This window comes from Thermobia domestica, chromosome 6 (assembly GCF_964235325.1).
Source record: "Thermobia domestica chromosome 6, izTheDome1.hap1.1, whole genome shotgun sequence".
Lineage (NCBI taxonomy): Eukaryota > Metazoa > Arthropoda > Insecta > Zygentoma > Lepismatidae > Thermobia > Thermobia domestica.
This window is the reverse complement of record NC_137459.1, coordinates 54,315,770-54,331,828: the sequence shown is the minus strand read 5'-3', so window position 1 is coordinate 54,331,828 and position 16,059 is coordinate 54,315,770. Positions and strand designations below refer to the sequence as shown.

The 16,059-nt window shown below is 36.1% G+C and overlaps 1 protein-coding gene across 4 annotated transcripts in view; it reads left to right on the top strand.

Moving 5' to 3' along the window:
- The first annotated feature begins 11,270 nt into the window (after positions 1-11,270).
- Positions 11,271-16,059, top strand: part of LOC145688004 (uncharacterized) — a 132,607-nt gene continuing 127,818 nt past the window's right edge. For all 4 annotated transcript variants that reach the window (XM_081761670.1, XM_081761669.1, XM_081761668.1 and 1 more), the window contains exon 1: positions 11,271-11,428. In XM_081761670.1, coding sequence (XP_081617796.1) covers positions 11,374-11,428 — 55 coding nt within the window. In that variant the 5' untranslated portion in view covers positions 11,271-11,373. The remainder of the gene's footprint in view (positions 11,429-16,059) is intronic.

Genomic DNA, 16,059 nt, shown 5'->3' with positions numbered 1-16,059 from the left:
CGGCAAGAGATACCGTAAGGGGATATTTTTTCGATTACTTTTTCAATATCTCGTACCGTTTGCAAGATTTGAGCCTACTTCCGGTTGCAGTTTTTAATTCATGTATGATATGTGTTTTCTTTCCTCTTGCATGTAGTATGTAATAAGCAAATACATAAACTAAGTAATTCTAATACTTTCTAACTCAGGATCTTGTTCTCAAATACTTTCAATCTATGTTCTTCATTCCGAGTAAGAGACCATATTTCGCAACCATACAGAATACAGGCATTATTATTGTTTTATACATTTTAAAATAAGCTAACACATTACACATACAATCAATTATAATGTCAGTGATATATGATGTTCATTGAGCAAGACACCCCAAACAATAAAGATTCAACCTTGATGGAGAAATGGTTATCCATCGTTTTTCATTATAATTTGGCCATGAAACAAACACCTGAGAGATATGCAGCCTCTATATACAATTATACGGTGTTGGAATGTATAATAGGTAGGATATGATGCTTTAGTTTTTTTTTTTTTTTTAATTTCAACTCTTCCAGTGTACCCGTAAAAATGTAATAAATAAATAATGGCCATGTTTTGTTTTTTTTAAATATTGAGTTAGAACTGGACAATCTATGCAAAATTTGCAATCGATCAGTGAAAATGTCATCTTTCTAGAGCCTGTAGTTTCCGAGATCTCATTGTCGAAAGGATTGGCCACAAACATACAAACGTCCAGTTGAAAAGAACTCCAAAGAGCGCAGCACAATTCATTTGAATCTATTTCGGAGAGGGTTTATTAAAATGCAAAGGCTTTGAACAATTATTTAAAAGGACAAACTTTGTGAAAAATGTCTCTTTAAGTAATTTATTTAAAGTACACCTTTTAAAAAATATTTGTTTTGTTATAAACGTGAAATCAGAAATAACCGCAAATCAAAGATTTGAAAGCTAAAGTTAATTAATTAAACAATAAGTAATTTAACACATCATACTTCGCTGGTTTCCAGCTTTCTCATTTGAGGCATTGTTTACAGTGTCAAGTCCTGACTGAGGATATTACGAGCTTGTGGACGCAAGCCCGGCAGTTCTCAGTGGCGGGCGAGAGGGTGAGAGAGACAGAGAGTTTCACTCGAGTGGAGACTGCACTACCGTACACGTTAGTGTGCATATTTTTGGAAACTTAGCTTCATCATCCATTTCATCATCTTTTCATCTTTCGTTCAGCATACTGATTTTCAATCATTGGTTTTCCATCCACCATCTTCATTGGCCACTATGGCCAGCGGACAACACCAGTCTCTTCCTGTGACAGCTCCTACACCATCAGGCCTCCCTGCGGCTGCTCATAAAGTAGAGAAACGAAAGAGCTACAAGGATGCGTTTGAAACACCAGTACTTGCGACACCACGACCAGATGAGAATACCAGGACTACGGAGAACGGCAACATAGCATCTACATCTACATCTCCGCCTCACAAGAAGCACCATGACGATAACATCAGTATTGCTAGTTCCGACGACAGCTCCCGACTCATGATAGTAGACGGCATCCAGCAACTCTCTCACAAACCTCAACCGGACGTACATAATTTTCTTCTACAAAACTTTGATCCAAAACTCCGCAACACCAAACTGTTACTTCAGCAAATTCTTAAATACCGACCACGCACAGAAATTTTACAAATAGTTCAAACACAAAACGGCTACATCATAAAGTCACCTCTACCGCATTTTGCTACAACAATACGAGACAAGCACAGCTTCGAAATATTTGGCAAGACAGCAAAACTTACAAAACTCCACGACCAACGTACCAAACTACTACCGCCACCAAGACGATCTCCTACACTATCTGTGGTCATTCGCGGAGTGGATCCATCATACAGCGATGAAGAAATTGAAGAGGAATTACGTCAAGAAGGGTACGTGTTCAAGAAATGTTTTCGCATCCGTAACAACCAAGGAGTTACTTACATGGTGCGGGTCTTGACCGAATCACAAGACACTATTGATGATCTCTTGGAACACGGGGCATACATCTACAAGAAACGACACAGAGTCGAACCATCGAAAACTCCAATACGTTGCGACCGCTGCCAGGAGTATAAACATCCAACATCAAAATGTACTAATACTTTCAAATGTGGTTACTGTGGTGGTCCCCACCACACCCGAACCTGTCCAAACATGCAACAACCACCTGACTGTCCTACCTGTCACGAACGTCATCCTGCTTATAGTTACAAATGCAAATCGAAACCTGTTCCTCAAGAAGCACAGCCTGAATTAGTTGTTCCTCTCCGCATGCATGATGCACAAAATCAAACTTCTGACACTCATACTACCTCAGATCAACCTATAACAATCAAACAACTCCTAGCTTTCATCACGCTCACGCTTCAAAACATACATCCGTTCGCACGTCCTCTAGTTTTGCAACACGTTCAATTCGCTGCACAATCAGTCTTTCACCTTCAATTTCACGCAACTTACAATGGACCTACGGCCTACTTTCATACTTTTCCATCTCAGCAAAGCCTTTAAATTCCATCCTGTCATGAGCATTATGGGTTTAGTCTTTCTCTTTCTAAATATTCGTTCACTCTTCACTCACAAACTACTTTTCGAACAACTCCTTCTCGAAGAAAAAGCAAATGCTTTCCTACTGAACGAAACTCATCTTACTCCGAAATTACAATGCAAAATTCCAGGCTACACATTAATCCGCAAAGACAGCATTCTACCAGCACGACGTGCAAATGGTGGCGTTGCTATCGGCTTCTTACCCCATATCCCATATCGCATACATACATGTCCAGCACAGAATCTACCAGAACATCTCATAATCACCCTTTACTACAAATCAGATTACATCACCATAGCAACAATCTATGTACGACCAGGCCACCCAATCCCTCTGGGCTTCTTTCAGTATATTTCAAACTCGTTTCAGCGCTATATCATCTTAGCTGACATCAATATTCATAGTCGTTCTATCAGAGACAAAACGAATTTTGTGAACTTCATCACCACTGCTACAACAGGCACATATCACCAACTACCAAAACCGACACGCCCAGAATCAAATACGACCCCTGACGTAGCTATTACTTCAGCTACCTTAACACAGCGCACAACACTTGAAGTCTTAGACCCATTAGGAAGTGATCATGTACCGATCAAGCTATTCATTCAATGTCGCACTCCTCGACCTTTTGATGCAACTCCACCTCATATGATCTTAAGATATGATAAAGCAGACTGGGAGAAATATCGTTTATATCTTTCAACACACCTAGAAGGACTTGATCCACCTACTACCGAAGACGAACTATATCATCTATTGGATACTATTACACGCCATATCAATCACGCTTCAGCACAATATATACCACAATCACAATATACGGCATATAAGCCTAAACTTCCGCCGCAATATCTTGCCATGGTGCAGCGATCGCGACACTTTTTTCGGGACTACATTCATACAGGAAGTCGAGAGGCTCTTCGCCATCACAGAGCTCTACAACGTACAGTCCAAAACTATGTTAAAGCCTATAAATTACGTCAGTGGGTAAAAACCTGCAACACTCTTGCAGAGACATCCCACCCGTCACGTTACTGGAAACGCCTCAACGCTCTTTCTGGCAAATCAAATAGAACGTCATATCCACTCATTCTTAACGACAAACCTCTTCACTCTGATCTCGATAAAGCAAATGCCTTTACCACATATCTTCAGGATATCTTCACACCACTTACTCCTGACCGTCCTGTTCATAATCATCCGGTGGATCAATTTGATTTTTCATCTGCTCATCTTCAGCCAAACAGTAACCACCAGCTGAATATTCATAAAACACTAACAGCGGCCATCACTCCTGATGATATTACTTCAGCCATTCGAAGAAAACGTAATACAGCCCCAGGTATAGACGCAATCTCTTATCGCCATATTAAGGAATGTTCATATGCAGTTCTCTACCTTCTCTCACTAATCTATACTTTCATCTTACGTTCTGGATTCATACCATCACAATGGAAGACGTCTAAAATTCTGATGTTTCTCAAACCTAATAAACCAGCCGACAGTATTTCTTCATATCGACCTATTCAATTAACGCCTGTGCTCAGTAAAATTCTCGAAAAAATCTTAGTTCAACGACTGCATATCCATCTTACTCATTATAATCTTTTACCACGGTCGCAAGCTGGATTTCGCCCAAATTTTAGTATCAACGACCAATTACTCCGTCTTCTCAATCACATCACCAACCAATATAATACATCACGACCATCTTGCCTTACCTTATTTGATTTGGAGAAAGCATTTGATAAAGTATGGCACGCAGGACTTATGTACAAACTTTTGAGCTTCCGGCTTCCTCTTGCTTATATACGATTCATCTATAACTTTCTGTATTGTCGCTTGGCATACGTATCTATTAACGACACATTCTCTCATCCTATATTCCTTTACTCTGGTGTACCCCAAGGATCTTCACTCTCCCCTCTGCTTTATCTTCTTTATGTGGCTGACTTACCACCATTACCTCCGAACGTTCATGTTTTTCAATATGCAGACGATACAGCGTTCCTAGCACTTGGTAAAACTGTTCACCAACTTAATATTTCAATGCAGTCCGCTATAGATTCGTTTATTAACTGGTGTGAAAAGTGGCGCCTCAAGATAAACGCTCTGAAGACCCAGACTATAGTTTTCTTGCCGCCCAAAAAACGCACAAAGGTCCACCGAAACCCCAACCTACTTCATCTCACAGTCGAAGATACACGTATTCAACTCAGTAAATCTGTCAAATACCTCGGCCTCACCTTAGACACACATCTCACTTGGAAACCACATTTACAGGACGTGATTACAAAAGCTTCAAACCGGCTCAATTTATTAAAACGTCTCACGGGCACTACCTGGGGTCTCAGTTCTACAACTGTGTTAAATACTTACAAGGTCTTTTTGCGTCCAGTTCTGACGTATGCTAATCTAGCTTGGATCGCTGCACCACCATCCTTCTATAACAAATTAAAGATCTTAGAACGCCATGCACTCCGCATTGCTTATAGGATAAAATTGCCAAGTCCAACATGCGAATTGTACGAAAGAATCCCTTTTCCACATATTCTCTTCCATCTCGAATCTCTCCGTCTCAAATATATCGATAAACACCTGCATGAACGCCACCCGCTTCTCATAGACACCATGAACGCCCACATAGACTTTCCTATTTCAACTCCCATTATACATACGCCGTTATCTCTTCTTTTCACGATTTACCATTACACTCTACCTCCAAACCATAGGTACCTCCACTTAGCAGAAGAATTGAAGACCGACGACCCACAGCCTCTCATCTGTCCATCATACGCACTGTAATACCTCTGTTACTAATCTGGGCTTTCCCTTGTCTTTCATCAATGCTTGGAGCAGCCCCCAAGCGAGAAGATTAACCAGCATCAGTCAACTAACATAACCCAGTGTTGTGTTTGTGATTCGCACTTCACATCATGCCATCTCATCTTCACCTCATGATTGTGATCTAAAGATCACAATGTTCAACCTACCAATGCTAAAAATCAATAAATAAAATAAAATAAAATAAAATAAAATCCTCTGTATAATAACGACAACACCTTCCTTCATTCCTATACCCCTTTTCTAACTCAGTAAGACAAACATCCCATAGACCAACCACCACAACTCCTATTTCTTCCCATTGTAATGTTACCCACTTCCCCATAGAGGGCGTAACCCTCGAGCGGGTAGCTAGCTCTGGCTAGCAAAAAAAAATGTAATTTAGTGCACAACCAGTGGCAGCTCTAAAGTTCTACAAGGGGGAAGCCACATCGGCAACCACCCCCTCTTGCGTCGCCAAATCAACAACTGGCTATGGAGCCTCCAGTGATGTTTTGGTTTGAAGATATTCTGATATTAGGTACAAATATAGCGGGGAAAATGGCAGTGTATAACCATATATCCAACATACAGAATAATTTAGTTTAACTTTACACACCTTATTTAGTACAAAGAATTCAAGTTGTTCAAGAAGTGAGAAATAGTTGATGTTGCCAACAATATCCAATCTATTTCTGAATCGATTCTGAAAATAAGATGAAATTTCGAGTTATACGTCCCATGCAGCTGCACTGTTAAAAATACTTTCTTTATCTGATAAACCTTTTCTTATCTGTGAACCGAGAATATCTTTTCTTAGAAACGAGAGTTTGAAACTCTCATTAATGAGAAATGAAGATGAGTAGATAAGGTTGTATAAAGCGAAATTAGAAAATACTATTACTTTCCTTATGGGTGAGAATTGCCAAATCTCATTTCTAAGAAAATATTGTCTCGTTGCACAGATAAGAAACTGTATCTCAAATTTAAGAAATTATTTTTATCACTGTGCTTGTTAGGTTAAAGAGGACGGATGAATTCATGATACTGAATTACGAAATAATAGGTGGAATGAAGGAGAACCCGGAGAAAACTCAGGGACATGATATTGTCCAACACAAGCTCTCATGGACAGGAGTCAAACCAGGGACTCCTAGCACCAGAGATGAGCTCTCCAACAATGAGCCATAGTGCACCCCTCTCAATCAGTCCTGTAAACATCATTCAGTTACAAAGCCATTAACATACGTACTTAAGAGTGTAATTTTGAATGGATACAAAAACTTGAATAATACTGAAAAATTAACTAGCTTCGTTTATTGTATATTTATTTATTTATTTACTTCTACAAATAAACACACAATTTTTTCATATCTTGAAACAAGAATGTATTCCATTTCGATCATTTATAAAGGAAATGAGTAATTCGTTTGACCATTACATTTTCAGCACCAAGACATAAACATACTGTTTACCGTAAACATGATTCACTTGTGTATCTATCGAGAATCGAACGCATTCCATAGAAGCGTTTGCAAACTATATACACACAAGGAATCTTCAAAATATCCATAAAATTCAGCAAGTCTAGCAAAGACCGAATTTACTGGCACTCAGTGAATATTATCCATCTTAAATCTAACCTACAGTACATGACTTAACAATTGACTATTCTCTACATGCTATAATTTTATAGTTTTCAATTACAAGTGTAGCGCTTACATATTTGTTTGTGGATTCACATGTTTGTTTTAACAGTAACATTTCAGTGATAAATCAATTAAAAATGTAGTAAAAGAGTATTTATTCCTTCCCTAAATGCTTGAAAAAATGTTTAATCATACATCAGATTTTATTAAATTCCGAAATTATAAAACGCTCTAAGAAAGTGTTCTTATTTATTTCCTTCATAATAATGTGAATGTGCGTCACAAACAAATAACGATTCGAAATTCCACTGTGGATTCTGTCTTTGATATGAAACGAGTTTTTCTTTTGTGTGTGTGCGAGAAGAGAAACAAATTCATTCCACTTTGCTTCAGTGGGTCATTATAATCACAGAGCTTAGGCTCCGCCCTATTTCCTCTTCTGCCGCGTTCCCCTCTGCCGAATAAAAATGATTCTTTTTTGTCACCAAATATGTGTGATTATATTGTATTTAAAAGCAAGTGGTTGAAGGACTGCTGTGTAATGCAGGCGATCGCTAGAAAGAGCCAAGGCAGAACACGTGAACAGAGAGTAACATGAACCGTCGTGACTTAAACCACCTTGTCAATTTACATGAATCTTGTAGCTGTCATAAAAAATATAAAAAAAAAAACATTGTATCCAACGGCGCCGACTTTCCAAAATTTATGTGAGTGCATATCAATGGCGGGACGATTTAGCCTATATATTTTCAGGGAGGTCTCGATATTTCATAGATTTATTTTTAGTTAAAATCTTTTATGAACACTGCCCTAAAAGGGCTGAGCTGTGATCAAGTAAAATATGCCGGTACTATATAAATAAGTTGGGGCTGCCCTAGCTCTGTTGCTTATAAGGCTCTCTTAAACGCAATAGAAACGGGTTCAAACCCGGGTCCAAACTAAAAATCTTGTGGGTGCGCCGCACCCACAAGATTATTTGTGTTGGTACTGGAGCCCCGGAGCACCCACGTAGTCCGCGCGCATGCTTGCAACCCGATCTTTCTATTTACTACTTACATGTTACAACTTCCTGAAAACAAGAAAGGTATCTCCACATATGCAGCACTGCACTCTAGTGAACAAACAGTGAACCTTCTCATTAAATCGTGTATGGCCCACTTCCCCTCCTTGTCCAAAAGAATTCGTTGTTTCGGAAGCTGTGAAACTGTTTTTTCTTTCATGTCAGCAGGAGGGCGATAGCAGGTAGCAAGCAAGAAGACCCAGAAAGTTGTACATGGTTCAACTTCTTGCAAGATGGAAAAAAATGTTGTATGTCCCTTTCAAGATTATGTTTACATGGAGGAATATAGTACGGTTGCAAGTTTTCTTTTTTTTTTTTTTTATGACAGCTACAAGATTCATGTAACGTGACAACGTACCATTACACTTGTCGTGACTTGCACGTAATGTCTTATAGATATCAATCAGGGTCCATATTAAAATAACTCCATACCCCAAACTCCATATTAAAATAACTATTATAAAAATAAAATACTGTTTTTCTTCGATCACTCCTCATTTGAATGCATATCCATATAATTTTCTTAATTATTTTTCCTCATAATAATTGGCAAGTCACGTGACTTCGTGACTATATTATAGAGCTATCTCTGTGGACAACATAGAAATATGTACATTACGAAAAGGCAACGCAGAACGGCTAAAGTTTTGGGATATGTGTACTTTAAGAAGAATGAAAAAATAGCTGAGAGAATATAATAATATTGAAGAGCATTGAGATTAGTAGCGAGACAAAGCAACGATTGGAGATAATTAAAATAAAAGTGCATTGTTAATAAGGTATTCTGTAGGACGTGTTGGTAGGTATGGTGGAAGGAAAAGGGGTATGAAAGAAACAATAAAATTAATAACTGATATTAAAGCACATTATTTCGTAAAAAGATAAAGAAGTTAACTGAGGGCCGTAGCTAATAAAAATGTCTAGATTGGTCCAGTAATAACAGAAAAATGTAATAACTAATTGCCTTGGTAGAGACCGGAGCTAGCTACTTCTGAATTCAAGTTGCTCTCCAATTACTTCACGATGTTTACTTAAATTTGTTAGCTCTACAAGCGTAGATTTCTGTTGTTTTCCCCTCAATTTAAACATTTCAAAGTCTTCCATAATACAATAAATATTACCGTTACCTTTGTTTGCATATTCAGATACTAAATCAACTGGTACACTACAAATGCAGTCATTTGTAATTAAGATAATTGTTTGTTGCAGATAACCGAAACAAAATACATTTAATTTTACTTTATCTACTAACTCTACGGTCCAATGAGAGAAATGTGCTTTCTTCCGTATAATCCAGTGCTGTGTGTATTTAAAACTCGCAATCCCAGGTTTTTATTTCCGGTGACGGTTCAAAATATTAAAATTTGGGGTTCAGCCAGGATCGTGAGGCAACTGGGGACTTACTGAAATTAAAATCCTAGTCTAGACAGGGAATAAGTAAAGACCAACATATAGTGACCACTATCATCCAAATAAGTAATTATGTGGTAAGTCATAGCTCTTTTTAGGAACGAAAAACTAAGGAGTTAATTTTACTGAATAAATATAATATTATTTAAAAAGAATTTGAAAACTTAATTTAAAATTAAGTTGTTACTCAAGTGTTTCAGTAACAGAGGAACTAGTATCATGCGCAGAATAAATTCAATGTAATGAATGATCAAGTAATTCCGTGTAATCAATCGTTCATATACACAACTTTCTTTGTCAATAATTTAGTCTTTTAAGTCAGATCTTCAAAAATGAGACTATAAAATACTATTAAGAAAGAATATAACTGTATACTTGTGATGTTCTAAGAAACGGTTTCATTGTATATTTTGTAGATTTTTCTCGTTTCAACTTGTATCCAAGTGTACGTTTGTTTTATTAATGAAAACGATTTTCTTAAACGGTGAAGGATAGAGTTTAACATGTAATGTGAGCCACATGTGCTCTCACTGGGAGTGAGGCTAGATTACGCTTAGAGAAAAGCTCGCATGTCAGACATTCTGTTGCTTTGCAGTTTCACAACTGAATAAAATTAAGAAATAATTCTTTTTATATATTACTATTTTCTGTACCAAAGAGCTTGTGCAGGTGCAGTGGTATACGTAGAATTCCATCAAAGGGATTTCGACATTCAGTCTCGTATCTTCTCAGGAGAAGCGTGATTTTTTGTGTATATATACAATATAATATGTGTTTATCAGATCAAAAGATCCAATACATTTCAATCAAAAATTTTCTTGTAGACCTTATATCTGGAGAACTACATATACTGTAGCCAAACCCAAACTATCACTTAACTCAGTGTGGTGTGCTTATTCCGCAGAAAATACGAAAACTTGATTTAGGGGCCTTCAAAAATGTTGTGGCCCCCTACCTCAAAACCAATATTGGCCAAAATTGCAATCTTTTGATGCATTTTTTTTATCATTCCTATAATTCTTTTTCTTTTTTCATAATATCTTCCTCAAGGGGAAGGGGTTTGAACCCTGAAACTCTCTTGCATACACCAGTGTGCTTTCCATAATGTTAAATTTACCTCATCTCCCTGAAAAGAAGTATTTATTTATGTAGTGATACCATGATTCTGATCACGAGAATTTTCTCTACTTCCATTATGGCCTCAACTAAAATTTATTATTATTATATTAACAGCATATCTTTATTCAAAATTTTAGTTGCTAATTACTTGAATGTATCAACCAATTCTTTACAAGCCCCCTCCTTATCTAAAATTTCATTGTCGCATTTTACGTCATTAACCTCAATATTGATTTTAGAAAATTTTCCCCTTGGGGAACTTACAGTACACTGACGGTTAAGCAATCTGGTAGCCCATGTTGAGCACAACCGGAGATATGCCTCGGGAGAATTTCTCCCAGGTCCCTCCCTGAATTAATCAATGATCAACCCCTGTGGATACTCTTAATTAACCGAATCGGAGACGACAGAAGGAGACATACAATTACTTTACAAATAAATGAAGAAATAAGTGTTATTTGAGACCTTTGCACTGATACCGATATAAATCCACAGAAGACGAACAAACGCATGGCTGGAAAGCTACCCTTAAATGGAATGGTAATAGCAATAAAAATCAGGAAAATAATATGAGGCAGAAGGCGTCAACTGTGTAGCTGTTCTGATATGAGAGGAAGTAAATATTTACTGAGTTGAGGCAGCGGGGCGACGTGGGAGGCAGGGCTACGAGACATACAGATCCTGAGAGACGGAGAAGAAATTAGTGGAGTGCGCGACGCGACTTCAGTATGTGGGCTCCGCTGCTCGCATTTATCTTCTTCAGCATTCCTCAGGGCAGCCAAGGTAACATGTGATTTTCTTATTGTCATCTTTTCTAATTACTTTCATTAAATATTTCAAACTTTTAGTTTGGAAACTTGTCAAATTTTGAAACTTAAACATATCAACAAACGTTTTTCTTTCCTGTAAACTAAGAAGGTTTAAATTTTAAAATAAATTTATTTTCAAAATTCCAAAATACAAATGATATCCATTTAAGTAAGTGCATAATACAGGAACATAAGCATAGCAAAGTATTTTGAGGACGCTATTTGATGTTGAGTTTACTGAAGACTAGTGTTTATTTAGTTGTCTTTATTTTAGAGAAGTTACATGAGAAAGAAATGCCGCAGATAGTTACTTTGTTGTTAATACTTATTTGATTACATAGCTCCAGAAGTTTAGATATGATGTTTGCTTTAACTTCCGAAGTTTAATAAATAACAATTGCGTCAATGTATTCACTAAATTTTAATGAATCATGGCAAAGTATTGATTAGGACTCAATATATTGCGATTATGCCATGAGTTATTTATGACTGACATGATTTGGAGATGGATGCGAGAGGTACTGTAGTTATAACAGTAACCAACTTTTTTTAATCAAAAGATCCAACATATTTCAGTCAAAAATTTTCTTGAAGGGTTTATATCTAGAGAACTACATATAGTGTAGTCAAACCCAAACAACCACTTAAATCAGTATGATCCGGTTATTCCGAAAAAAAACGAAAACTCGATTTAGGGGCCGTTCAGAAATTTTGTAGCCCCTGATCCAAAAATGAATCACAAGATCCAATATATCTCAATCATTTTCTTTCCTTTTTTTGTACTCCTTATATCTGCTGAACTACATATAATGTAGTCAAACCCAAACTATCACTTAACTCAGTATCATGTGCTTATTCCGTAAAAAAAAAAAAAAAAAAAAAAAAAAAAAAAAAAAAAACTCGATTTAAGGACCGTTCAAAAATTTTGTGACTCCTAATCCAAAAAACTAATTATTGGCCAATATCGCAATCTTTTGATGCATTTTTTATCATTCCTACAATTCTTGGCTAAGATCGGAATCTTTTGATCCATTTTTTTTATCATTCCTATTTTTACTTTTTCTTTTTATTTATTTACTTTTTTTTTACAAATCTAGACATTGATAATTTTACACCAATATTTATGAACATTTTGTCTATGGTGAAATGAAAAGTATTGTGTTTTGGAGGATGATTTTAATGTGTGTAATTTATGTTTATTTGTGGCTGTAGATATGTTTTAAGTACCGTATCATGATTAGCCATTGACAAATATGAAGTAAGTACATACTTTATTTTTATGATGTAGACTTACAGACATTTGTATAATTTAAATCTAGCAGATGACATATTATAGTATTCGTAACTATTAACTCTAATATTTAAGTTGGATCTAAGGTTTGATACGGAGTCCTCTTGCTATAATTTAACGTCACAATCCCACGACTTAGAGAATCCAAGTCGTTTTGTTTTTTGACTAGTGCTGAGGTTATTCACTTACTATTTTTGGTTGTATATGCATAATTTATTGTTCATTAACACTTGAATGTTAAATTTGTTAACAAACCATTATTGGGTATCATATTTATGCCCTGGAGATAACTTGAATTTGCCCAGGACAGGAAAAAAATATAGTGCAATATTGCAGCATTTCCGCAAATGTCTACTCTAACGTTACCAAATATTACCTTCTTAGTTTAACATCTTAATTTTAAAATTACTAAGTTGATAATTCTATTGTTATTAATATTAAGAAAATTAAGTTGTTGATAGTGTTGTTGTTGGGTGATCTTAAAATGATTATAGTGGATTCAGAAGTATTATAAGTTTTCTATTTTACAATCAATTAATTAATATTAATTGAAAAACATAACTAGGAAATACCGTGGCTAGGATTTGAAATCTTTATTATTTGAGCAAAAATTAGACAAAAATATTTCTTCTTCCGCAATTTAAATCGAACCTTTCTTTCCGATCTCTCTCTTCCAAATGATTTTGGAAATAAGTAAATAAAAAAGTAAAAAAGAAATTCCAATTATGAAAGAGACTTTTGAACATGTTCTGCATATACTTACTGAATGATTATTATTATTGCTCTGGGAGTCAATATGCTAACCGCACATCATCCAGTTCAATGTGCGCCTCCTGACTGGTCAATGCTTAATAACGCGAGTTTTAGTTTATTAATACCATTGTTATAAGTTGAAATTCCCCCAAATCAAAAAAAAAAAAAAAAAAAAACACTTCTTGTAAAGCGTTATCAGGTATCCGCCCGGCATTAAAAGAAATCTCATTCAATGATTGAACACATCTGCTTCAGGAAATCGAACCAAGCATTCTAATGGTAGCTTTTACATGCTTTCCGTTAACTTGTAATGGTTCAACTGTGTCTTCAAATATTGCAACCTTCATTTAACTCATTACCTGACGTCATATTAAGATAAAATTTGGCTCAGTTACGTAACGGAAGTGACATGTACAGTATAACATCCAGGGAATCGTCGTAAATTACGTTTCAGATTGTAAAACTAGAATAGATATCAAAAACTGACTGAATTAAAAACATCTATAACAAATAGTGAAAAATAATAGCTAAGAATAAACAATAGTATAGGGCAAGTATGTCTAATTTCGCAATAAATGTCATATTTGCATATACATATATTACCAAATATATAGGGTAACTGTCCCAATAATTGACAGTGTACCAGTAATTGACACTGTCGTCTTTTTTCCGACGCAACAAGACTGCGGGACTAGGTACAAGCAAATGTTGCCACCTTTTTTTCCTTTGCAGTGTTATTAATCCCACACCACTGTTAATATTTGCCTCTAAGTAGTAGTTCTCCAAAGAAAACAGAAAATCGATGGACAGTGCAAAATAGTACTATAATAGTTATATTAGCGAAAGAAATAAACATGCTTATCCAGGTGGAAACTTATAAATCAGCTTGATAAGTTGGTAGAAAATTATATGGTTCATTAGAATAAGATATTAGGAGATGTCAATTACTGGGTCACAAGGTGTCAATTACTGGTGAATCTCACAAATCTTGGTGTCAATTACTGGTACAATGATCAACTTTTCGTATACATATTGTAAAAAATAATAATTATTAGTCTATTATTTTTATGATGGTCTATATAGATGAAGGAAGGATGCCTTCGTACCTCTAAGAGAGATCAGTAAGCCAGGCTCATTTAAAGGGTGAAGAAACTTGCAATTTGTCAAACACTGTTCTTATACTGTCAATTATTGGGACAGTTACCCTAATTGGCAAATAACAGCAGACTTGATTGTTTTGGAAGTACATATTAACCGCACTGGATACATATGTTGCTTTCTTGCCGCGTTTATAAGTTAGGTAATGTTCTGTCGAACTACAAAATACAATTGACCCCAATTTAGCAATAGGTGTGCCTAATTTCGCAGTACTGCCTGTCTGTTACTAATTTCACTATTCTATAAGCCTATTTGACATATATGCTACAAACTGATAGGGTCTGATTTTTATATTTGAGCACACCGACATTTTTTCATAATAGCTACATTTTATTGATCATTATTATTATTAAGTAAACATAACGTTAATCATTTCATGTAAATTAGCTAAGCTAAACAGAAAATAAAACTACTACTAAAATTCAAAAACATTACACATGACAAAATACGGCCTAGCTGCAATATCTCCCTGTAGCGAACACCTGTTCCATTTAGTTAGTTATCACAGTTTTGATATGAAAACTAGTCTTGTCTTTGTTACAAACAAGTTACTTATCATTGCAGGTGGAAACAAGCTTCTTTTTTTATTTTTAACAGATATAGAAGGCAAATCAAGAAATAAAGATAAAAGATCTAGTTGCACTGGAATTGCAAACCGATATATTGAGATTGAAACTCGATATTGAATTTTACAAAAAGGATCGCCATCTTTCTTCTGTATGTGTGTTTGCTTTATCTTTCACTAACAAAATAGAGAATTAAAGAAAAGAACAGACACAATGAGATTATATTTGTAGTTTTAGGCCTTTCTGAGTGCGAGTGTGCTTTTCCTCCTCTTCATTCTTCATGATGGGGTAGCATCAGTGGCGTATTTAAGGGAGCTTCCGGGCTTAAGCCCCCCAAAATTGTATCTACTCTATTAAGGTAAATGAAATATCTTGCAGAATTTTCCCATTTCCAGGAATAAAGTTAGCAAAGCCGGCCCCCGAAACAAAATCGTAAATACGCCACTGGGTAACATGCTTAAAATCGTGGCTTTTAAGATTTGAGCTTTCTAGGGATGGGCACGAGTTGAGCTAAAACTCGACTCGACTCGAAACTCCAAGCTAATTCGAGTAGAGTAAAAGGTCATTTTCTCGAGTCGAGCTCCGAGCCGAGTCACTGTTTTGAGGTAGAGTTTCGAGTCGAGTCGAGTTTGATAAATAGCACGCTTGTTTAGCTCTTTTAACTCGTTTTGAAATCATTTCCTGATTAGACTGCAGAGCGAAAGCTATGAGAAATATAAGCAGTAATGTGGAATATTTTTAGTGTTGCTCACGAGATGGGACACTGCTCGCATCTCGTCTCATCTCGATTAACAAGACGACAATGGATTTTTATAACGAGACAGCTTCAAATGTAAT